Source organism: Onthophagus taurus, chromosome 1 (assembly GCF_036711975.1).
Source record: "Onthophagus taurus isolate NC chromosome 1, IU_Otau_3.0, whole genome shotgun sequence".
Classification (NCBI taxonomy): Eukaryota; Metazoa; Arthropoda; class Insecta; order Coleoptera; family Scarabaeidae; genus Onthophagus; species Onthophagus taurus.
In genome coordinates, this window is record NC_091966.1 from 11,878,487 (window position 1) to 11,904,063 (window position 25,577).

General features: G+C 32.1%; 1 protein-coding gene across 5 annotated transcripts in view; it reads right to left on the reverse strand.

The window, feature by feature from the left end:
• Positions 1-764: 764 nt before the first annotated feature.
• The window catches only part of LOC111420504 (homeobox protein OTX2), a 125,765-nt gene continuing 100,952 nt past the window's right edge, over positions 765-25,577 (reverse strand). For 3 of the 5 annotated variants that reach the window (XM_071196965.1, XM_071196967.1, XM_023053510.2), the window contains 3 exons: positions 15,005-15,262; positions 8,251-8,423; positions 765-2,714 (listed from right to left, as the gene is read on the reverse strand). In XM_071196965.1, the coding sequence (XP_071053066.1) occupies positions 2,082-2,714; positions 8,251-8,423; positions 15,005-15,173 (975 nt within the window). In that variant the 5' untranslated portion in view covers positions 15,174-15,262 and the 3' untranslated portion in view covers positions 765-2,081. Of the gene's footprint in view, positions 2,715-8,250; positions 8,424-15,004; positions 15,263-21,501; positions 21,810-25,577 lie in introns of those variants that run through there. The other 2 variants (XM_023053509.2, XM_023053508.2) reach the window with 2 other exon arrangements.

Here is a 25,577-nt window from a genome sequence, read left to right on the forward strand (position 1 = left end):
TCTCTTAAGTCGACTAAATCCGATTGTTTCTAGTTCTATGTCTAGTGTTAGTGCTAGTGCTAATATTAGTTCTAGTTTTAGTTATTCCGCTAATAACTGAGCTTCTGATGCAAGTGGGTTGGGTTATATGGATTTAATACAAAAAAAGTAAATAATGAAATTTGGATAACAAATTTTAACTTTAATAATCTCTAATTCAAATTTCAAACGAAGGAGAGGCAGGCCAAGGATACAACGGGAGGATGGAGTGGAAGAGATAGTGCCCAAGAGAGGAGGAAGTGTGCAGGAAGTGAAGAATATGTGATGGCATCTACGGGAAATGATAAAGAAGAATTTCTAACTAACGCCATCTTTTGTCAGCCGATCGTTTCTATTGGTAATTGCAGACTCAAAGTCCGCCGCGTGTGGATGTTAAATACACACTGTCTATAAATCTGTTGTGCTAGTAAACAATACTATGCGCTTACAGAACACATTTTGTTTGACTAATCTACATCTCAAGATCAAAGACTATGCATGTTAGAAATGACCTCAAGCTAGGATTCAAGGTCACGAAAATTGCATTCTGGATTTTAGTAAATCTTTAAGGTGGTTGATATAGCTGAGCTGTGTGTATTGGGAGCATGTACAATAAAGACCGAAATAACTCGTGAATTGTTAATAAATATGCATATAATAAATGAAAATATTACTTACCTTATTAAAAACCTGTAATAATCTTAATAAAAGGAGAAGAAGAAAGGTGAAGAAGAAAAAACGAATAATCACTTCTATAAGACTATATGTATATACAATTTACACATTCGTATTCGAATCAACTTAAATGATAAAAGCGTTTCTTTCACTATGTACAAATGATTCGATAAAAATATCAAACGGTATCTCGTAAAATAGTTATGATGAATAGTACATTATACAGAAGACCAAAAGAGTTCTATTTCCATAAAGTATTAAAATTCCATAATTATCACGTATTAAATATCAATATTTTAGTGTTTAGACCAATATTTCTTTCATTCGACCTGAATAGGTCCAATGAAACTTATTTCCTGAGAATTTTAACACTTTACGATGTATACGTTCTTAAAATCTAAACAGACATTTTTTAATCTTGTAAAATTATTAAAATATTATAAACAATATATTAACCTTCGAGCGTAAATACAAGTGAAAATACAAAATATCGTAGCGATATATCATTTTCTATTAATTATCGTTGCGATACATCGAGAAAGAAATTTTTTTAAAGATATTTAAAGCAAAACATTTTTTTATAAGTAAATGAGAATTAAAAAAGGGCAAAATTCACTTAAAATTGACGACTAAATAACATTGCAAAAGAAAATGTTGTATTAACTCATCATCTTTTTTTCTTTTTGTAAAATTAATTTTCTTTTCTTAGTGCCTGAAATTCGTTGATCGACTCGCTTTTTGACGGTTAATACACACTTTCTAAATAGTTTCTTTAAGAAGAGTACAAAACTCTTTTAATATTGCATATTTACATAACGACATAACCACTGAATCAATTTATGATGGACGTAAATACAAAACGTTTATAAAATTAATTTGCCTACTAATAACTACATTGCTGTCGTTTTAGTTTGTACAGATTTTTTTCTTTTTCAGATTAATGATATTTTATTAATCATGTTTATATTTAAACAAAAATAATGCAAGTTTACACGATTTTAGACACAAAATGTGTTTTTAAGGTAATTTTTGACACTGATTGCGAATTTTCCCAAGTTAAAAATTGCTAGTAATAATCTATCTTAAAAATTTGATTTGATGAATTCATAACCAGTCCAAAAACTACGAAAAAATAAATTCTTTCTTTTTGTGTCCTTATGTTTGTAAACCTGCCTATTACACATCCAGTAATAAGCTTTTTTTGGATGATTTTTATTTATTTTATTTGTAATCAAATTTCACATCAGACGTAAATAACTTGTTTAGAAAAAAAAATATTATCCGCGTTTATTTCTGGTCTGATATGCTCCATCAAAAAAACTATCATTTCGATCAATTTCTCGACGATATCTTTTGTACTTTTGCGCCGCCGTTCGCACGTTTAACCACTAGACCATTTGATTCATATAATCAAGACTACAATCAGTATGACGCGGACTGAAATTTTGGTGATGAGATGGAGCTGTTAATGGATAACCGGTCATTTGATACGATGCGCCCATATGATTCGGAACTTGCATTTGATTTTGCGCATTCGGTTGATTAAAATATTCCATTTGACTGTAATACGCCTGACTATAATTCTGACCGTAATAATGATGCGGGGAACTATTGTGGGTGTTATTAAATTGCCAATTGAAACTGTTATAGGAATCATGTTGGTATGACAGCGGAGGATTGCTCGATGGGGAAGGCATCGGCGGAGAAGGGGTCGTTATAACACTACTTGAACTACCAATTGGAGTTAAATTGCCGTTTGTACGATAATTCGTCGAGATTTGTGGTGATTCTCGCTTAACATTTACCGTCGTTGGAGATCTGGATGTTGATGGAGTTGGAAGTGAAGATGCGTTTTGCGGGGTCGTACTTTGTTGTTGTTGCTGAGTGGACGTCGTGATGCTTGGAGACATTTTCCCGGCTTTCGCAGTTTTCGTTGGAGAGGTTGGTCCTCTCGTTGTTGGTTTTTGTTGTCGCTGTTGTAGTTGTTGGCGACATTTCGCACGGCGATTCTTAAACCATACCTAAAACAAAAATAATAAAAATTAAAATAAACAAATAAATCCAAAGTGATATGAATTGAAAATTTATTAAAAATACACAAGTTTTTAGAAATTCATGTATTCATTTTGCGGTGTCTCTTTATTTATTTGCTATTTAATATTCTATGAAGCAAATATGCATAGTTAAACAATCCGTAAATAAATAAATGTATAAATAAAATATCAGATTTCAATTGATGGCTTTTATTACTTCCGAACGAAAACTCGATCATTCCATTTATTTTTAAATTATTATTATATTATTACACAAATATTAAGTATTGTAAACTTTTATGATGATTTGTATTAATTCGTATTAGAAAAAAATCACAAAAACTTCACAGATTGTGAGTTAACTATCAAAAGTAAATCGTACCTTTAACAAACTCAAATGTTATACGCATCGTATTTTATTCAATAAAGGGAAGGGTCGAAACCGTCATCATAATGGTAACGTGGAGGCAGTCCGTGGGGTTAGTTTCCATTAGTTCAGGGATTATTTGGGGTAAAACGTCCCGCCCCTCATGCTTTCACGCGAAACGACGGCATTGTGCGAAACGGTAACAATTTTTCGTACGGGGTGGAAGCCCTCGTGAAATCTAATGGAAACTGATCGCAAGAGGGGTGAAAAGGGGACGTGAAACGTGCGCGCCCCGAGAATTATTAGGTGGTGGTGATGGGTGCTGGATGTGATTTTAATGCTAATTTTCAGCCCGGCCTCGCATTATGTCCCCGGAGTCACCCTTAACGGATTATTTCCGCGTATGAATGTATAGATGTGTGAGTGTGAAAGGATACTATATGAATAGATTGATTTCATTTTCATATAGGTATACGATTATTGATAATATTGTTAAATTTAATGATTTAGTTTCAATCCGAGCTTAAATTGAATAAAGTTTAATAGAAATATGTTATTTAAATTATAGCCATAATTTTTGATTAATGTTGTTGTTGTTTGTTGTGGTGTCAGAGAAATATTGGGAAAAATATTTTAAACAAGTGTAGTACTACTTAGTGTAGTAGATAACTCATGTTAGTGAACCTGTAAACACAAGAACTATTATAGGACCAGAGAAAAACTAATCCAAAACACCAAGTGGTACCCGACAAGGTAGTCCGATTTCTAATCAACTTTAAATATAGACTTCTAGGACCAGAACATAGCTGTCTCTATTTCAAAAATTAAATGCATAGTGGTAACACTACAAGATACTGTTTTTCCACAGAATTTATGGATATAAAAATTGCGAAAAGTATGTAAATTGCGAATATACAAGATCAGCATTCACCAAATAATGGCTTACAGCATTGAAATATGCGAAGACACAAACAAAATTAAGAGCGTGTTAAGACTAGCAAAAATGAAGATCCTGAGAACAATTTAAAACAAGGCCTCATGAGACCCAGCAGAAACAGAGGTCTAGAGAGAGAAAGAAAGAAAGTTTTTCAGTCTATGATAGCTGAATTACTCATTATGATAATTTTGAAACCGAAAAAATCTTTATAGATAGCTAATATAGATCTGCAGTTGTTTTATTTAAGTTCAGGAATTGTCTAACACTGTTACAGATTCCTAAAAAGGTTATGACTACATATTAATACAAAATCAGAATTTTATAATTTTTTGTAATAACGCTATAAATCTGATTTATTTCATCAATATGGTATCTGCAAGATACTACGGGGTTAAAGTTCAGACTTCGGAGTTTTTGATCGATGCGAAAAATGTTCTACCTCAATTTTATGCAAGATGATGTTATGCATCCTGACGATATAGCAATCACAACTGAAGACATAAAATTTATTCTACAGCTTAAATAACTTTGCCTTTACGCTTTCAAAATTAGTTAGTTTCTAAATAGATTAGCTCGGAAAATAGGGCGTCTACAATAAAAAAGCATATCGGCGAAATCTGCCAGAGTCAAGATCTCATCAAGCTGTTTCATGATCAGCCTATATGCTAATGCCTAAAAACTTCGTTCAGGACATTCATCATTTCTTTTTATTTCTTCCCTTTGATTTTGTAGATAACCAAACTTAATATATTTTTATATTTTTGATCTACATCTCGCGCAACAGATTTTGTGATGGATTTAAAGAAATCTCTTAATAAACTCAAGTGTACTCTAAATAATATATAAACTTTATAAAATTAGCCGCTTTATAAACTTATGTGAAATTTATTTGTATAATTGAGTCTATAAGCAAGAATTGATTGTAAACGACAAAGCCGATCAGTTTTCAGAGGAAGAATCATGTAGTACAATAAGTGATGTGGAACCAGAAATTCATGATAGTGAACCGGATATATTTACTGTCTCAGAATCAGATAAAGGAAATGATAAACGAGATGAAATGGTCTGTAACTGCATATGGAGATTTATTGTGCCAAACTCTGCTGAACTTTCACAGTGTGTTTGTGAAAGCGGCTCTTTAACAAACAATAATCGAAATGTAAAATCTATGCAAGTATGTATCAAATTTGTTACGATGACCGAAAATATCAAAAATTGAAACACATACTAATCAAGAAAAAAAAATAGATTTCATTGAACTCCAAGTATTGGTAAGATTTTTATCGCTAATTGGAAGATTTAGAGAATATCATGAAAACTTTTGACAAATCTTTTGAGGTTCAGCAAATTCGATCATATGTAATCCCGAGCCGAAAGAAAAAATGCACATAAAATAGCAGCTATAGGAAAAATAATAGATATGTATGAGGCAAGTTGAATCAAATCTTACGAGATGTCTAGTACTGGTACTGTGGATGAATAACTAATAATATATCGTGAACGTTGTCCTTTCAAAGTTTAATTTCATACACTTTAATTATAATTTGCATGATCAAAAATCCTGAATAGAAATCCAAAAGTTCGATGAAGCATAAACGAAAAGTATTTGTTGAAATTTTGAAAAGATCTCGTTGTTTACAAAAGATATTGAGCGATGAGCACAAAGGTTCGAAAACAAAGCTATAATGTTACACAAAGTTATAGCAGAAGCATTTGAAGCTTACAATAGAACAATAAAAACAAGAAGCAGACTCTACCAATAATTTCAAAACAATTATGTTGTCATATTTGTATTGGAAACAACAATAAATATAGTAAAATGTATAATTCTATATATTATAATAAGTAATAATCATGCGACTCCTACAACCATTTTATGTGCGAATTGTTCTTCAGCAAATAAACTTATTTCTATCTAGGACTTCTACCTATTCTATCCAGGCATTCATCATCCTAGGGTTAATGCAAAAAGTGTATTTCTTCGAAATTGAGTTTCTACACGGCTTGAGTTAAAGTCTGACGATAGATTAGGACGAGCACGTGCATACATATCAAAGCAATTTGAGGAAGCGTGCAAGAATGATAAGATATGGTAATTTATCCCATTCATGAATCAAACCAACGATGACTTTTTTGATGTTTCAAGTTATTTACAGTGGGCTAACTAACACAACATTCCATTTCTTGATCAATTTGGGATATTTGTTTCAAATCACAATAATTGTGCCCGATTCGAGTTTAACATCAGTTAAGGTTAATTCGATAGTTTAATTCAAATTTAGTTGTGTCCACGTGATTTCGATGTAAGGCTATGATTTAGACTTTTCAAAACCATTCTAATGATCTAGAAGATAGTAGTACTTCGGCCAGAATAAAAAACTATGGAACCATGAAAATATTGGAAATAGGGGAATAAAGAAGAAAAAGAAAAAGATAAAGAAATATTACATAAGCAAAACTAACAAACATGCAGAGCTTATCTCGGTACTCGATGGCAAGAAGTTGCAGTCAGATAGCATAGAATAGCTCCAAAACAAATGTTCATCTTCCCGGTCTCATTTCATTACCTTTTACTACCGCGTTTCTTCTTAAGTTCTCCTTTTTTTCCATTTTTCCACTTTATAAAATATTTCTGCTTAATTTTTAGTTTGTTTCCAGATCCTTTGTGGAATATTTTAGTTATTTTTGAATGGATATTAACTAATGTCAGTCTCATCATCTTTTTCATGTTCCTATATTCATGTTTGTTTTCCTATACTCCTTCAGTAAAGTGGTTGGGTTGTTATTTGTACAGGCCAACAATACACATTAAAATAGTTAAGTACAACAAAAAAGAATTAGAAGAACGTTACGCTGAACGTTGGCCCAAAAGGGCTATCGATCGTAGTCCTTCTGCCCACTGTATGATTTTCGACATATAGTAGATGATGACATTCAGCAATATTCAAACATTTAAACCATAAATGGGAATTCAATTGGACTTGAAACAAAAATAAAACTTCTTTGTTACCAGTAGAATGATTCTAATTCGTTAGATGTTTCGTTTATCATTGATGTTCAATACTAATTTCTAAAATAATTATTATTTTCTTTGTCCAGCTTTGCTTATATTTTGGACAACTCCCCTTATTGACACCATGTCGCCCACAACCAACATGTCTCACCACAAATAAAGCAAAAACACATCAAATAAGGATACACCCCAAGAGAATTCATCGCAATCCCTGCATTAACACCACACAGGCGAAACCTAACCTGCTTCTTCAAATTGTCTACAAAATTAATTCACCCAGTACTAAGTAAATTTAACAATCACAAAGGATATTTCAGAATTCCTACTTACTTGAAGAAATTAAGCGGTTTGAAATTCGTCATGTGGAATTCTCTCTCATTAATCCTATTTATTAACTAATGACATCCTTGAGCTATTGTCCTTGTTATTAGATGTTAAGAGAATTAGGACAACAACAAATTAAATCTAATTGATTCGATGAAGAGAACCAATTTGATTAATTTTATGAACGTGTAAAATTATGAAATTTCCTATTATAATCAAAAATATAATATGGAGAGAATTATTATTACCAAATTGCTGTTACTGCTTTTTTTTGTTGAAGAGTGATACTACGTGGTTTCCCTATAAGTACACACTGCGTATATTTGAAGGGACGGAACAATTCCTCGGTTCACAATAGAAAAGGGGCGGCTTGTTTGCTAACCGCCCCGGTAATGATTCAATTTGATGGCTTGTTAGCCTTTTCACAGGACCACATCTGCCGTCATTTCGACAACGAGACGTCTGCAATCTTGCACGTTCGTCACACACCAGAAACTTAAATAACGAACATCAACCAATAACAAAAAAAAATTACAATAAATTTTTTTAAGATGTAGTTATGATGTAACTAAATTAAAATCTTGGTTATAAATTTCAACGTTACAATATATCATATCAAGGCGTGTGTCGTTATGGGTGTAGATCATATCTAAAACGAGTTTAATAAAGCATACCGAGGTTGTTTTGTAATCGTATCTCGTAATTGAGAAAGAAAATATCGTTTGCAGATTTCAATTATAGAAGTTGAAACTACCTAAATTAGAAACGCCATTCAAATTCTTAAGCAATACAAGGTAAAGTTATTTGACTATAAAGGTTATCGGGTACAAATAAATATTTAAATTATAAAATTGAATAATAATTATTAAATATTTTTACTTACTTGTACTCTTGATTCCGGTAAACTGATTTTAACAGCAACTTCTTCGCGCATAAAAATGTCAGGATACCGAGTTTTCGCGAAAAGATCTTCCAACAAATCAAGTTGAGGTCTCGTAAACGTCGTTCTTTCTCGGCGTTGTTTTCTAGGGTTGACTCCTGGAAAATAATTACAGACTTCGATTTACGCTCTTGTAGAAGCTTTACGTCGGACAAAATCAATTTGCTAACTACACCATTTTTATCTGTTCGAATACACACCGAGATTCTTTTTATGATTATTATTATATTGATTCGATTTTTATTGTATAATGTTTGATGGTTACACGATCTGTATGTATAGAGGATAGCGGACGACCGTTTTCGACGGTCGTTTAAATTAAAAGCTCGAAAGCTGGTTCCACGGCGTCGCTTCGTAAATGGTTAAATTGTGTTTCGAAATTGGGTGTCAGCCACAAGTGTCGAATCTCACGCGCACCCGCCCGTAACGTGCGAAAACAAGGGTGTTTCTCCGTTGCTCTGTACCGCTCTCGCCAAATTGAATTTATTTTGCCCCCCTCCCCTCGGGGGAAACCGAATACATTAGCGGAAGTGTCTTCGCACTCGCGGTTGATTACGTAATTGGAACCGAGATTATTTTTGAAAGGGGATTGACAAAATAAACTTTTCAAAATAAGTTACACAAGAACAATATAACACATTTCAGTTTTTTGTAGAGGATAATAAATTGTTTGCTTAATTAAAAAATTTCAAATAAATCTTTTTATATTGTATGCAGTGATATGATATATTTGTAACAATGTGTTGTAACATTTGTTAATGAGGTGGAACTAAAACAAGTACGCAAATTAATTTTGCAATTCTAAGGCGTCTTAAGTTAAAATTGACACTGAGAAACCAATATCAATTTGGCAATATGGTAACCAAATCTTCTTTTTGCTTTAATATGACGCAAAATAGCCAAAAGATTGATCTGAGACACAAAGAAACAAAGTCTGTGGATGATTTAGTAGAAAAGAAAACTGGTCGATGCAGTTCTGTCGTGATTAATAACACCTTAACATCGTGGCAAAAAACTTTTATGCTTTGGTCCGAATTCTGCAACATGCCCAAACTCTTTACCAAATATCAAATTCATTCTCAACCAGGGTTTTGGTGGTGACCTGTTTTAAATAAAGAAAGGTTACGAAAAAGTAATTGTTTATTTCAGCAAGATATAATAAATTATTGTATAACCAGGATAAAATTGTTGTCTGCTATCAAACCCCTCGAGTTCTGAGCTATTTTTACATTTATCCAGGAAGCTCTTATTGAAGACAGAAGATGCAGCAGTGCACTCGCACTTAGATTTAATATAATAATCATGCTTAATGAATATGTCTACAAGATCATGGCCTGTTGAATGAAGACACTAATCAAGTCAAAAGAATAAAATTTTAGGCGCCCATACTGGTCAACAAATTTTAGATAATTGAGCCCAAACCATAAAATGGGTTTTAAGTTAATTACACAAAAAAGACGAAGACCTATGAGGAACAAATTATTACCTCCAACGCAACATTACCAGACTTAATAGAGTTATAAGTAGAAATAATAAGAAATATAAGCCATTAAGACATTGTGTCTTCAATTTTTGTGATTTAGGGACGTGATGGATTTGTCAGAAGTCTAAGTCAAGAGTTTTTAAATAATTTCAACCATATTAAGCTATTACTTCTATATTCTTCTGTGGCTGTGTTAAGAGAATACATAAGAAATTCACTATATTGTAAAGGTACGTCGGAGATAAGTCATGAATAGTCATATGATAAGCTTATACAACGCTAGATTGCTTTTTGAAACACAAACCATCGTTGATCGAAAACATTCAATGATGATCTTGCTTATGCTTTAAAACTGTAATTTTCGTAAAAAGAGTCGCAAGAGAATCGACGAGTTCGTTCTGAAATTTAGAAGTTCGAAGACTTTACAGGAGGAATTGTTGCTACGGGATCTCCAAAAGAATGTCCAACATGTAAAATCAGATATTGTGCATAAATTCTGCATAAAGATTAACGACGATGAGTCATTTTTAGTTTTGCAACCCGATTCATGTACATAATTATATAGAAAATTAAGTTCCATTTATAAATCAGTTTGCAGAAACATTCAAATATTTCAATGCACTCAGACTTTAACTAGTCAGCAAATCGATTTTAAAATCTGTTAAAATAAGATCTTTGAAGGATAAGTCAAGTACATAATTATATGGAAATTGAAGTTTAAGGTTGGAAATCACGATGCAAAATGATTCAAACTGAATCCAAAATCTGAGTGCATTCCGGCATTAATTTTAGTCAACGAATAGATTTTGAAACCAACTTTAATAAGATTTGTGTAGCTTTAGGGGATGATTCAAGTACAAAATTCTATAAAAATCTGAAGTTAATGTTTAGAAATCACTGCAGAAAGATTGAAATGGCGGACTGTATTCAGATTTTAAACAGAAAAAAAATTTTAAATAAGTTTTAGGAAGATTTGAGCATGTAATAATAACCTTTTTGGTAACATTTCAAAAGAGTTATCTATGATACAGTCATAAATGCCTTATATGAATTATCTAGCTTGGATACATTACTACATCATTAACCACTTTTGAGCAGAACAAAAACAGTAATTCTGTTTATTAGAACATGGATTAAGTGTTTTATTTAAAATTTGCATCTTATTCTTTTAACAATATATAGCTTATGTTTGATATAATTGGAGGAAGAAATAAACAATAAAAATATATAACATCAAATAAGTAGTATTAGGTCTTTTGCTAATAATTAAAATTATTCCTAGTACATATTGTAAGGAAAATTTTCTCGTTGCAAACAATTCAGCAATGAATTTATGATATGAACTCTCATTAGCTTTTTCTTGAAATCCTTTACTGTACTTTTTTATTGTGTTGCGCTGAAATATTGAACTCAAAATTTTCTGAAATCTCTTCATTATGCAATTATGGGATAAATCTGAGAGAAACATTTAGGTAAATTGTTGCGAGTTGTTTCTACTACAATGACTGATACTCGTTCATAGTTCATTGTACACCTTGGCAATATGAAACGATGTTTTTACTATGTTTTATAACTTCTCCGCTACTGTTTTAAGCCGTTTTTTTGCAATGAACTATATATAAATATTCTCTGCTGTTTGCTTTTTGCTAAATTTTGTTCTGAGGCTTCTTCATTTATCTGATGAGTACTGATATGACACAAGTATCTAATGAGTTGCAGTACTTTGGGGTTGAGCTACTTTCGAGATGAGGTTGATCTTTAGAATTAGGGAACGTAGGGAACGTATTAGGGCTTAGGGTTGTATTAATTTGGTTTATAACATTGAAATAAAAATTGTACATAAATCTTATGATAGGCGTCACTTGTAACATTACAACATTGCAGCAATTCTTTAAATATATTTTGAGTATTACTAAAGGAAATATTGGTGGCAATTTATTGAACATTTTTTATGCAACATAGTTTATATCTGTCTGGCCCCTGGATAGTCAGCACTAGTGACAGAAGATCTTTGTTACGCGGTTTGTAACTTTTTTCGTATCGTTTCGTATCGTTTCGTAATCGCGCCATCCCATACAAGTAAGGTGAAAATAAATACCACTATTAAGTCTGTTACACACAGATACAGCTTTGAGTATAACGGGTTTTCGGCTATCAACGCAACAATTTTGTATTTTAATAGGAATGTGCCCTTGAATGTTTTTCATAATCCTTTATTTGATAATCAACGTCAAATCACGAAGTTCACGAAAAACACGTTTGGAAATTGTTAACAATTACTACCGCATTTCTAAACCGGTAGTTGCAACTTTAACAGCACTTACTCTAATTTTCGTGCAGTGGATAAATTCGAGTATTCACTATTGTATGTTGCTGTACCAGTAATAGAAAGCTAGGCCAGTAAAGGAAAGCTCCTGACAGAAAACTAAATAGTGTTTGTAGAAGACTTGATACTATTGCTGCCAGAAGATCAGGTAGAATGTGTTATATTTCAAAGTTTCTAACAGTTTAGCTTTTTTTCGCCAGTAATATGCCTTTTGCGACTCCAATGACTTTAATTTTTAACAATATGACATATTACCTTATTATTAGGGTGTTTCGGCCAACTATGACTACGAACATTGTGAAATTTCAAACGCTGCATAAAGAGCAGAAAACTTGGAAATGAATGATAGTATTGACGACGAAAATTTTCGTTTAAGATATAGATTAAGTTACAGATTCATGTTGGTGATATCGCTTCAATTCATTGTAATTCATTCTATATCCTATATTAACTACAATAATAGGTTTAATCTGTTCTTCTTATCTATTAAAATCATTTTATTATTTCCTTTTTCTTTTGTGGATTTAGTATGTAGTTAGAAAAATTAGACATCTTTTTAGAAATATTTTTATACAAGAACTCATTTGGTCCTATCGGATGGTAGTATTATTTATGACGACCGTCGGAGAGGATTCGGACTTTGGAGCGTTTCCCCCGGTTTGGGGGAATGCCACTGAAGGGCGCTGAGCGGATTATGGGGGCGGTAAAGGGCGGAACCCGTCGTCATAGTTACCAAACGAACACGGGGCACCGCTTATTTTCTGGTGATGTGTTCTCATCCCCCTAGGGAATCTACCCAGAACAACTCTCCAAACCCAACCTTCATTTTTATCTCCTATTTTTCCCTTCTTTTTTTCACAACGAATTACAAACGATCAAAAATTGAAAATAAAAACTACGAAGAATGAACTTTTCAATTTTTTCGTGTTTTACGTTTTGGGAACATGACCGGGAATACAGGGGGTTTCTCATCACCCTAGAAAAACGCAATAAAACGCACCCCTACAAAATAGACTCTTTTGACACCACACCGCCGGTAAACGCGTTCATTGGCCAGCTGCGATTTCCCATAACGCGCACCACGTTTCCGATTCCATTTGGCAGCTCTTCTAGCGTGAAAACAAATCCTCGCATATTTTATCGCTCTCTCGCAGATTCCCCCTTCTTCGTTTCCTTCAAGTCGTCCCCTTTTTTCGGGAACCAAACCTTGCTTCTGTTCCCGTTTTGGACGAATTGCGATTAGAAAATGGCTCAGTCATTCGCGTTTGCTTTCTATTTAAGTCTACTAAACCGAACGAACGAAAAGGGAAATGTCGGTTGAGAAAGAAAAACTTGGAGGTTGAAATCAATGTTTACTCTATGGTGTGTACGTTAATGGGGTTTGCAAAAAGGGGGTGAACGGATTAGAACAATCGTAAATATTTTCTTTTGATTAGATTAGTTGGGACTGTGAATAATGTTAAGTCATTTGATTTATTAAAACGATCACAAGGACAAAATTTAAGATTTAAAACGATCGTTATTATTAATTAGGAATTATACTGAAGAGAATGGTAAAAAGTTTAGCTGGATACGAGATCGATTAAAGCTTTATACCCTTTCAATTAGAATGTAAAATAAGGTAGTGTTAATGGTGACGCTATAGAATTATTTACTGAAACCCGATTTAACCAAATGTAGAATATCGAACGGAGTAAATGACTGTTTACAAAGAAAACGTTTTAATGGATCATTATACGAGATGGATTTAAGCTTTACACAATTAAAATAATTTCCAGTGAAGGTGAAAGATATTTAATTTTCTTAATTGACGTTAAGAAATTTAAATTAAATAAATTAATTTATAACAGATAATGATTTGCAATAAGAGTCGTTATTATCCGTTCGAAATCCTTGTAGAGATATTTCTAGATTTTTAATTTTTAGTTTCAAAAATAAATTAAATCCTATATCGAATGTAGGTATGAAGTAAATAACGATTGTTAGTATAAGGTAACATTAAACTAATTGAATTGTTCGATGTACGTGCGACGATGATGAAGAAACATCACGTGGCGAGGTCACCGAGGGGTTGACAGCCCCCGCCGAGGAAAATCTATAAGGGAAGCCTGATAAAAAGGACAGACAGACGAGTTTCGATCCTCGAAGGGCTTCTTTTTGTCATCTATCCGATCGCGCGGTGTGCCTTTTTGAAAGTAAAAACGAACCACCCTCTTTTTTCTTGAATCTTTTCTACTTTCAAAATCCGAGAAACATCCCCCGGGAGTATTCTCCGACGGTAGTAATAAAATATAGAGACGTTCGTGGCTAATAGGTCTGCAAATACTGCCGGGTTCCTATGCCTCTACAAAGGGGACGTGTTCTGTGGAGGGTTTGTTAACGTAACCGGAGCCTTCGGCAAATTTACGTGCTGGGTAAACATTTTCACTTTAACGTGTATGTATAGAGAGAGGGTCAATGATATATTGTTGTTTTGAATTAGGGTTGCTACATAAAAATTAAAGAGAATATGTTTAAAAAAAATAAATTCTATATTTGCGTGATAATGTTTTATACAGCGCATGGTGTACATCAATAAAAATATATCGGAAATAAAAATAATTCGAATTCATTTATTATTTGAATCGGAACAAATTCGTTACGTATTTCGATTTCAAATATTATTGAAACCTACAAAGGTAGTAAATATGTTTAAAAATTTATAAACACGTGTCGGTTAATATTAATAATAAAGATAAAAATATGTTTTGTATTGGATTTAGTAATGTGTTAGGAAACATTATTATTTGTTGTAATGTATTTTTCGTTACAATAGGATCTTTAAAGAAATGTATTTCGAACAGATGTTAAAATGTGCAATTGACGTTCATACAAGATTCAAGACTTACCTTGCGCAAATGGTAGCGCCGCCTCGATGGGTCTCGAGATGCCGAAGTGGCCAAGCCCGGGAACGGGCATTCCCCCCAGGCCTGGTCCGAGACCGGTGCCGAGACCAGCGTGGGCTGGCAGGTGGCCGTGGGGGGCTCCCGAGGGCCTAAGATAGCCGGCCATGTTCATGTGACTAGAGACAAACAGACCGGAATTGGATCCGGCTGTCGGGGTGTGATCGGACGACGTGGGAGACGTGATGCTTGGATTTGGAATCACTGAAAACAACAAAAAATAAAAAAATTAAATTATAATTGCTAAATAGAAAAATAAAATAACTTAACACAATTACAGTCACTAAGAAGTATTACAGAAGATTATATTAATAATCGCAACATTTTTTATGGTTTGGTTTTGCTTCAACATCTTATAATATAATTTCTTCAGCACTGCAAATAAATCTATCGCAAACTATTATCTTTGTTGCAGTAAGCATTCGTATAGCAAAGCAAATATGTGGCAGTAATGGAAGGTATTGTGTAAATAGTCAGTCGACCTAAGAAAGCAGAACGTACAACAGAATGGAAGCTCAAACAGAGAGAATCAATATTCATGTATATAAAGACGAAATGTTTATGTATGAAATAGTACGACACTCAGAAATTGACTGAACCAACAATAAGATAAGCCAATGGGAGAAACATGAAAAATGGTATAAAATATGATACACAATCATGCTAAATTCCCATGAATTCAGTACAATTTTAGGATCAAAGATAACATATTTACCCAACGTTCTTTGTAGATCTTGTTAATGAATTGATTGTTAACGGATCGTATGATACACCTCGCTCAACAAATTTCAACGATCAAATAGAAAAATAGCCGCTGTAGCTAAAACACTAAACTCTGTCAAGATAATATAATTATGGAAAGTTCTATAAAACCAAAGACCTCTAGTCCGTGGTCCTTAACCAAGTGGTCAAGGGGTGATAAGAATCACCACGAAGATTGCAACCCAAACCAACCCAACTCAAAAATGGAATAAAATATAAATCACAAATTGAGAACACATAACATTGTGAGAGAAATGAAAAGTATGAATTTTTTTTAACAATCTTCCAATTTTCATATTTTTGACAAATTCTCTATATTGATGCATCTGGGAGCAAAATATTACAGAGCATTGTGTTAAGGGTACAATTTGTTACAACTTTTGTTGTAAAAGTTTTTCTGTATCATGCTCCGGATACCGATTTTTTTGAACATTCTTCTAATGTTCATATTTTTCAAAAATTCTCTACTTTGATGTATCTGGGAGCAAAAATGTTACAGAACATTGTGTTAAGGGTACAATTTGTTACAACTTTTGTTGTAAAAATTTTTCTGTATCATGCTCCGGATACCGATTTTTTTAACATTTCTAATTCACATATTTTTGAAAAATTCTCTATAATGATGCATCTGGGAGCAAAAATGTTACAGAGCATTGTGTTAAAGGAACAATTTGCTACACCTTTTGTTCTAAAAGTTTGTCTGCATCATGCTCCGGATACCGATTTTTATTAACACTTTTCTAATTTTCATATTTTTGAAAAATTCTCTACATTGATGCATCTGGGAGCAAAAATGTGCATAAAAGAATTCATGGAGTTAGTGAAGTTATATGGCCAATATTGACTGGACACTTTGCTGAAATTATTGCCAACCTTAATAGAGAAGGTGCTTTAATAAGAAGATATGGACACTCATGCGAATCAACATCTGAGGTATGTCTAATTGCGAAATAGGTTTAATCGTCGGAAATTAATTACTGAATTACCCAAAATCGACTGTTTGTCTATGTTATTTAGAAATTTGTCGGAAATTGTCGGAATGATTCCCGAGTCGGCAGACCCACAAAACTGGGAGATAGGAACCGGCGAGTTCTATTCAGAGTAATTCAAAAACACTGCACCCAACAGATGGACCATATACGCCAGACTTTTCCAGCATAACTGCTTGACTTTAATGGTCGTGGTGCCGCCCGTAATCTTTTGATCACTAAGTCTAACCGAGATCAGTGGAAACACGTTTTCGGGAGCGAAGAATCAAGATTCGCCCTCTACCGTTCGAATGGCCCAAGTTATCCAGGCAAGTTCGGCGGAGATGGGATTATGTACTGGGAATGTTTCTGGGGAAGATAAACAGGTAACCCTTGGTCCCAATTCGTGGTAAGATCAACGGCGACACCTATTGCACAATTTTAGATATCAATTTTCTTCCTACATTATGGTAGTTTTATGGAGGTGACCCATAATACATTCAGGACGATAACGCTTGCTGTTATGTTACGATATCAGAATGTCTAAAGCCCAGGCTTGTACCCCATCGAAAATCACTAAAACGAATCTCAGTGTGTAACAATCATCTAAAATTAGTGAAAAAACTTGTGTGTCTTCTCCAAGTCGAGTTGAAAAAAGCAGCAGCCATCATACATGGTGGAAGGCGGAAGTTAATATCTGTGATCTACAAAATATGTCCAAATACTTATTGGTAGATTGTATGTAACAGCAGACATAAATCTCAGTGCAGATTGTGTAGAATTTTTTAATAGGATATATCAGAAGGGTTTACTCATATTCAAATAATTACTTTGCGATATAACTCCCAAAAATACAATTTTATCTTCAATTGTTCATCTTTGCGGCATACTTCCAGATTACATCTTCAAATATAAGATACTACCAATAAAACATTTAGTTGTATCAAACTTAAATTTTCTCCAAACGTATACTTTTCAGATATTAGTCTATATCTTACTTGTTTCTTGTCTCATCAGTGTTGTTTACTATATATTCCAACATGTTATCAGTGAAAAACAAGATCCGTATATCCAATGAAGCATAACTTTTCGTCAAACCTAGTATTTGCTGTAACATATAAAATTTGATGATACTTATTAGTCATTGTTCTTGACACTCGCATAGATAAGCAGATTAACGATCACTATTTTACCTTGTGTATATCTTTTTTTCTTGGTTCATGATGAACATCTAATTTTCAAATATAGAACTTTGTACGCTATATTATAAATTGACATGGACTGTTTTTTTAAAATATTTGTGACTTTGTTTTAACTCTTTCAATTTGGTTGATTCAAAGTTATGTTGCAATTACTCATGTGCAATTAACTATATACTCGTATCATTAATCACGTAAAATGGTTACACAATATTATAAACCACAGCATTATACGTGCTCTTTCCAACTTATTGTTATGAATCATCTTTGAATTGTTGTCAAATAGAATGTGCTTTGAGAAAAGTATACATTAGTGTTTTTGCAGTTCTGAACTTGAACTTGCAAACCTATACATGCAAACTTTATATTTTCTAGATCAAAAGTAGACAGTGACAAATATCTCTATTTATTTTAGCTAAATCCACTTCAATACATTAGAAAATAAAAAACAACCCATATTAAAGGTATGGTAAAACCAGAAATTAAATGTTTTTGTCGCACTATAAAGCACATATTAATTATGAAAACTCTAGCCATTTCAAGTAATCATAGGGGCAGGCATACAACTATATTCAACATAACTTATTATGGTCGATATTAAGGTAATGAATTGAATAAATGATAATAATGTTACATAAAAACCACATAAGTGTCATAAACCGATTAAATGACAAAATTTTAAATATTTTGCTTTAATAAAGATGATGTTTAATGTGGGTTATCAATATTACATGCATGTATCGCTGAGAACTATTAAATCCAACTAGCATACGAACCAATAAGGAGCAATGAAAGAGTTGAGGGAAATCTAAAAAAAATGGCGGAATGGCTTAGTAATATTGCTAAGAAGCATAAGAGTATTTGTCATACTCAACAAACTTCGAGCGAAAATACAACCACAGATTTATTTCGTATGCTATTCCTCATCAGATAAACAATTTGATTTCAAAAAAAAGGACACCAAGGTTAAACCAAGTTTCAAAGTAAAAAAGAAAATGAAGCACAATTAATATTTATGTTCAATTATATACAATTAAAACATGACAAACAAGATTAGGATATTAAATAATGAAGCGCAGATACGTAGTGAGAAACAGGTCGGAAAATATATGTTTGAAATGTTTGAGTTAATAAAAAATGCGTTACATTCAACTGTAGATATAACGAACTTGTTTTTATCGATCTTCCGGTTATAAAGAACGAGACTAATAGCTGCCATATAGATAATTTTAATTGTCTATAACGATCTTTACTTATACTGAACCGATATTGAAATTGTATTTAGAAAATTTCAAGTTTTGATGTGTTTGGAGAGATTCAAAAATGATATTTACATCAATTTAAGATTTTATCGAGCAAAAACTCCAATTTGACACACTGTGAAGCTTTGATTTTGTGGCTTCTAAAAAATTTAGTGCTTCTCTAAACATTAAACAAGAACTTATCAAATCCGATCAACATTCAAACGAACTGGAAACATGCATACTTCTTTTTTTATTTATATTGTCTATAACATTCAAGTTTAGCTTTAAAATTTTCCAAACAATGTTAAGGTTTAAAGTTGGAATCTGATTTCAAAATCTGCTCACTCAAATTGGTATTAAAGCATGTAATCTCCAATCATTAACATTGCTGAGTTAATGATTTACTTTATTCGTAAAGTAGAATTCTACGTGAATTGCTACATACTTCAACGTCTAACTGTAGAAGTGTTTCATGCATAATTTTTGCTAAAACAAGTTAACCAGGACTCTTTTATTTTGAAGTTTACTTCAAGTAATAAAATAAATAGTTAAAGATCGAAGAATTCCAAACATGTAGAGATAAAATGCCAAACAAAATATTTTAATTCTAATAAAGTTTTGGTTTCTGCATATTAAAGCGTATTTTTGAGGATATTGAAATTAGAAGATGATGACCAGAAATGCTTGGCAAAAGATTCTTTTACTTTACTTATATTTTGCAAAAGAAAACAGTAATGATAGAAGAAGAAAATAGTTTGTCAGTAAGACACAAGTTGTTATTAAGATCACTCACAGAAGATATATAGCTTCATTATACTGAAAGTTAAAATGTGACAAAATATGTTACATCAACCATAAAATATTTTTTAGGCACAAACAATTTCTTAAAAGGATCAACCAAAATTGCTTCATGCACTTATCGCATGATGCGGATTTCAACAGCATAAAAATAGCAACTTAAACATGTTTTATAAAAACATGGAAAGAAGAGAGTGAGATGGTGTTATTTCAACAATAGCATTTGTGCATTATTATAAACACATTTTGTAATGTTCACTGATATTAAAAGCAAAGCAAAGCAAAACTGTATTTTGTTATTTATGATAGACATTTATGAAAAATACTTCACATAGCGCGTAGTTTTCGTTTCTGCCTCAAAATCCCCAAATATCTTAAAGCTAAATATATTTATAAGTAACAATTAAACCAACCCAATAGTATATAAACACATAATACAACACAGTTAATAAACTTCCAGATACAACAAGACCCCAACAAATTCTTAACGAAACACGTTCTCTTCATTATATTTCAGGAATAAAACACGTCATCTTCTAGAAATAAGTATTGCACTCGAAGTTCTGTTGGTCATTTTGAGCAGTGAATTCAGCAAAATTCATTTGGCAAAGTACTGGTTTGAAACTTTTTTATTTTCTGGACCAAATCTTGGCTGAATTAACAAAATACCAATATTCCTAAAGGATGGTTTGGACATATGCATGTTGAGTATGAAGGTGACTAAACTACCCGCTAAGAAGCGCCCAAAAAGATATTTCCTATATGTAGCACACCTAAAACGCGTCAAAACTTGTCGCATTGAGTTTAAATGTTATTTAAATACACCTATTATAACAGACGCTGATGACAGCATATAACCGAAACACGTAAGATAAAATATTAGTTGAGAATAAAACAATTAAACAAGTAAAAGTGTCAGGTAATTTTTTTATTTTACATTATTAAGTATTTGCTCATTAACGTTATAAATATAGGAGTATTAAAGTATGTAATAAAAATATAAATTAATTAACTAACAGTTATGAACAAAGTTTAATGTACCTAACTGTGCTGATTAACGTATTTAATCAAAGAGATTTTTTAATAATTACCGTTATAGAAAGATTTAAAGTTATCGAAGATGAGGGTCATATGTAAAAATAGTCGTTACTAACAGCTTGTAAATTGCAATGTTTATGTAAATTTGTTGAGACATAAATTAAACCAAAAACTTTCAAATTACTTTTCAAAGTACTCTTTTTATAGATTTATCAAGTAAAAGGTTGTCTTTACTTATTAATTACTTCACAGTTACACTCTAGTTAATAATATGTTTCATTTGACATTTCAATTTTATTGTTAATTGTCGGTTTTTGTCTCATTCAAATTAAATAGAGTAACAAAGAAAATATTTTCAAGGTTTTTTTTTTAATAATCAAATCTTTTTTAATCTTTGTGGTGTAATTAAAATAATTTATAAATAAATTACTCACCAAACTGTTTCTTATCGTACTCGAGATGATCGAGTGCGTCGGCGTTCATAAAAGTCATGAAGACACACGCGTACCAAAAAAAGAAAATTAAAACGAGCACACCACCATCGATATCACAGAAATAAATGATTCTTCAAAAACAGTTTTCGCCGATCACAACAATTCGCGAGTTTTTAGTAAGATAAAAATAATCAAAAACTCGGCACTGGTTAAACGAACGAAATACGAAAGAAGAAAAAAATAAAAATAAAGAAACGCAACACAGAAATCCAAAAAACGTGTATAATATCGATCTGTTCGGAACGCACGAGTAGTTTAGACTGATTGCATAGAGGTACGGTTTAGTGCCCTTTCGGTACGGAAAGACTCTCTTGGAAGTTGGGAGGAGGGAGTCAGGGGATCGGTTACCTGAGGGCCGAACAAAAGCCCCAGAAGAGGAGGGACCGGCTTTTACCAGGAGGCCATAGGGACGCCCAGTTATTGGTTGTTTATTGTTTTCTTGGTTTCAGGGCGTGAGACTATGCAGTTTTTTTTTGTTTTTTCTGTGTTCCTTTTTTTGTTAAGGGTAAAAGAATAGAGAAAAATTGAATACATTTTTTGAGTCAGTTTGAATTTTGTTACCAAAAGTATCAAAGAGTTCAAGATAGATCAAATAGATTAAGTATTTAACGAAAAGTCGAATAGTATAGCGATGATATTGAGGATTTTCGGGGAATTTGTTGGATAATCTTTGAACGACTTTTAAAGCGTTTGAATCCGTTAAAAGCTCCGCGTAAGGTGTGAATAGAGAATAAATTTGTTATAATGTGGTAGATAAACAAGATTATAACTTGTAAAGATATAATAAAATCGTATTTCTAACATGGAAAACGATTTGTTTTTTTCCATACCAATAAGATAGTTATCGACGAATTAAAAACGTTTATTGAATTATATATAATAAAGTAATTACATAAGGAAATGTTGATTATTGCAACTATTTTTTCACATCATCTATTCAAAATTTGTTTTCGAGAAAGTACTCTTTGAACTCAACATTATCTTGGAAAATTCTCATAAAATTAATCTTTTATCATTATTAATAAAAGATTTGCAAGCATATGTGATGGTTAAAATGTTATAACTAAAATGCTAAAACACGATAGTTGCAAGTTTCAACTGAAACGATACTCTTATTGGTGATGCCCAGTTATCTCTCACATCAAACAAAGTTGTGGTCTAAGGTTGGGTTATAGATATTTAAAAGTTAAATAGAGATTGCGGATTGTGGATGATATTGTGATAATCACATGAAATAAAGATGACCGTCAGAGAAATATTACAAAATGAAATTAAATACTAAAGGAATACGGCATGAGAATAAATAGAAAGAAAATGAAAGAAGAGCGATAGAAAATCTGAGAATCGAAATTGATATAAATTGTTCTATATACTGAGTTCTTATATAAGCAAAAAACCAACAAAAGGCAAAGGTCATAAGACATGCAAGAACTATATTACTATATTTCTTTATTGAACAAGAAAAGTAGTAAATTTGAAAGAGATCAGAGCAGATTCATATTCAAGCGATGAACTTCTTCTTATGAACTGAATGTCGAAACAAAATCGTCAGATTTATTAAACTAAATCACAAATCAAGTAATCTTGAATATTTAATCGAGACTTAGAGTCAATCTTAGTTACTGTCCAATGTAAATCGATATTCTCCCGGGTCAAGAGTAAAGTCTATATTCTGGCCATGATGGGAATCTAACATATAATCAATAACTGGAAAGATTCCAAAATAATTTCACTGTCAGGCCACTTTCGATTTAGGTATTTAAAGGATTGAGAATATTTTAAGCACAACCCTAGGAATACTGATGTGGATGATTCAAATGAGTCCTATGTTAGTATTTCAACGAGATTTTCTGGGAAAAAAGAGAGACTTAGAGAGACTCTGGTAGAGAGCTTTTTCAAACCAACCATCTCAATATCAGACAATAAGCTTATAATTATTTTACGAGATAACAACCATATACTGAAAGCAAAATATAACTGAAAAATATAGCTGAAAGAGATGTTACAACTAGACCCAAGTCGCTTGAGTTGATAATTGGCTCATCCCATTTTGAGATCATCAAAAATCTAAGACGTATCAAATTTTTAGATTGGTTGGATAGAATTACAGGTTATCACCAAGATAGGTATGTTACCTCATCATTCAGGAGGAGGCTGATCAGTATTTTGTGCTCCTAAATAAAAATGCCCTATGCATTCTTACACTTAACTTAAAGCTTATTGATGGCCCTCTATTTTGTACTTGTGACCAAGTTGATGAGATGATTGAATACTTCCGATGTAAACGCTTGAGCCTTCAGGAAGAATTGCTAAAATACTAATCTTGTATTAAAGTGCATTGGAAGATATCCATATCGCAAGTAGCTGCCACAAATCTTCAAAAATCCAACAATTATTATACCCTGTATTAGCTAAATCTAAAGGGTTATCTAGTTTAAGAGACGAAGAAGAAACTATAGAAGAAAACACTAATTGGTACTAAATTCGAGTATACCACTTCACCGCCAATAATACAATTATGACAGTATCTTCCATAGTAAGTAATCTTGTTCATTCTGCTGAAAGAAATACAAATTATCAAAGATATTATAGATCTAAAAGACTAATTGCAGATTGAAATGACTAAATCGTTGCTGACAAAGGAAATTTTTGCCTCTCTTACTAAGAAATCATTATCGCGGGAACAACTGTTAAGCGAAGTAGACTGTTATAACGTTTATAATCGCAGCCACCACCAGAAAAATGATCAGGTGTTAGTAATAGTGAAATTAGTGGCTGTTATTATTAAGGTAAATGATATAAGAAGATAAACGAAGAAATATATTTATTATTCGAGATCGGGCACCACTATTTTGAATATAGGTAGAAACAAAAACAGACAATATAAATTATTGTAAGTTATAATTACCGTCAATAATACTAAGATCATTATTTTATCGAACATCAAACTGATCATCATAGAGTTTAAAAACGTTGCGAAGATATTAACAAAAATTTATAATAATGCAGAACTGAACGCAAACATAATCAAGTAAGCAGACGGGTTGATAAGAAAAGTATAAAATTATAAGAATGTAGGTCAGGAACATTATGCGAAAAATGAGTGGGGGCGTTTATAGATAACAATACTTACTTGAATTTTCGAAAATAACTTTGAGGAATATATTATTGTATAAAATGTTACTTGAACAAATTCATTTCCTTGGCTTTGTTCAAATATATAATTAACATAATATTGTTAACGTTGGAATTATTATTTTCTTCTACATAAGAAATCTGAAGGAGGTGAATTATGTTGATAGCAGTTATACGACCAAGTTCACTAGACTTGTGTTGACAGACTTTTTATCTTTATTGCATTCTATATTACACCTTATTGACAGGCACATTCTCTTAATAAAATCACTAACAAATAATAATAGTAGGTAACAAGGTAGAAGCTTTGAATTTATTAGTGTATCCATGTCAAAATGATAATGATGATGATTACAATAACAACGATGTGGATGATGACGACTTCTTCATAATACAACATTACTCATTACAATACTTTTTTGTTCCTCCTCATTTATATCGTGGATTTGTTCGCAAAGCGAAGGACGAAACATCAATTTAGGGAATCTCATGTTGTATTTGTAATTTACATGATTGCAAAAATGTGCTCCATAACAGAGAATTCCGTGAAATCATAAATACTATTTGCAAATTTTGTTTGAATTATTATTGAAACCTACCTGGACATTTCTAAATTAAATTTAAATGGTACCCGAAAAAAATCATGTACTATCTGCCGAGCTTACACATATATAATCGATATGATCAAATGGGTTAATTATTAAGTGAAGAAATACATAAATGTGTCATAAAACATATTAGAATACTTATTCTAAAGTCAAGCTTTTTCTTTAAAAAAATATATTCAAGAATTATTATAGAAACAGGATTTATAGATTATTTAAATTGTAAATTATTTTTTAATTTTATTGTGTAAATGATTTAATCAAGGTTAAATGTTT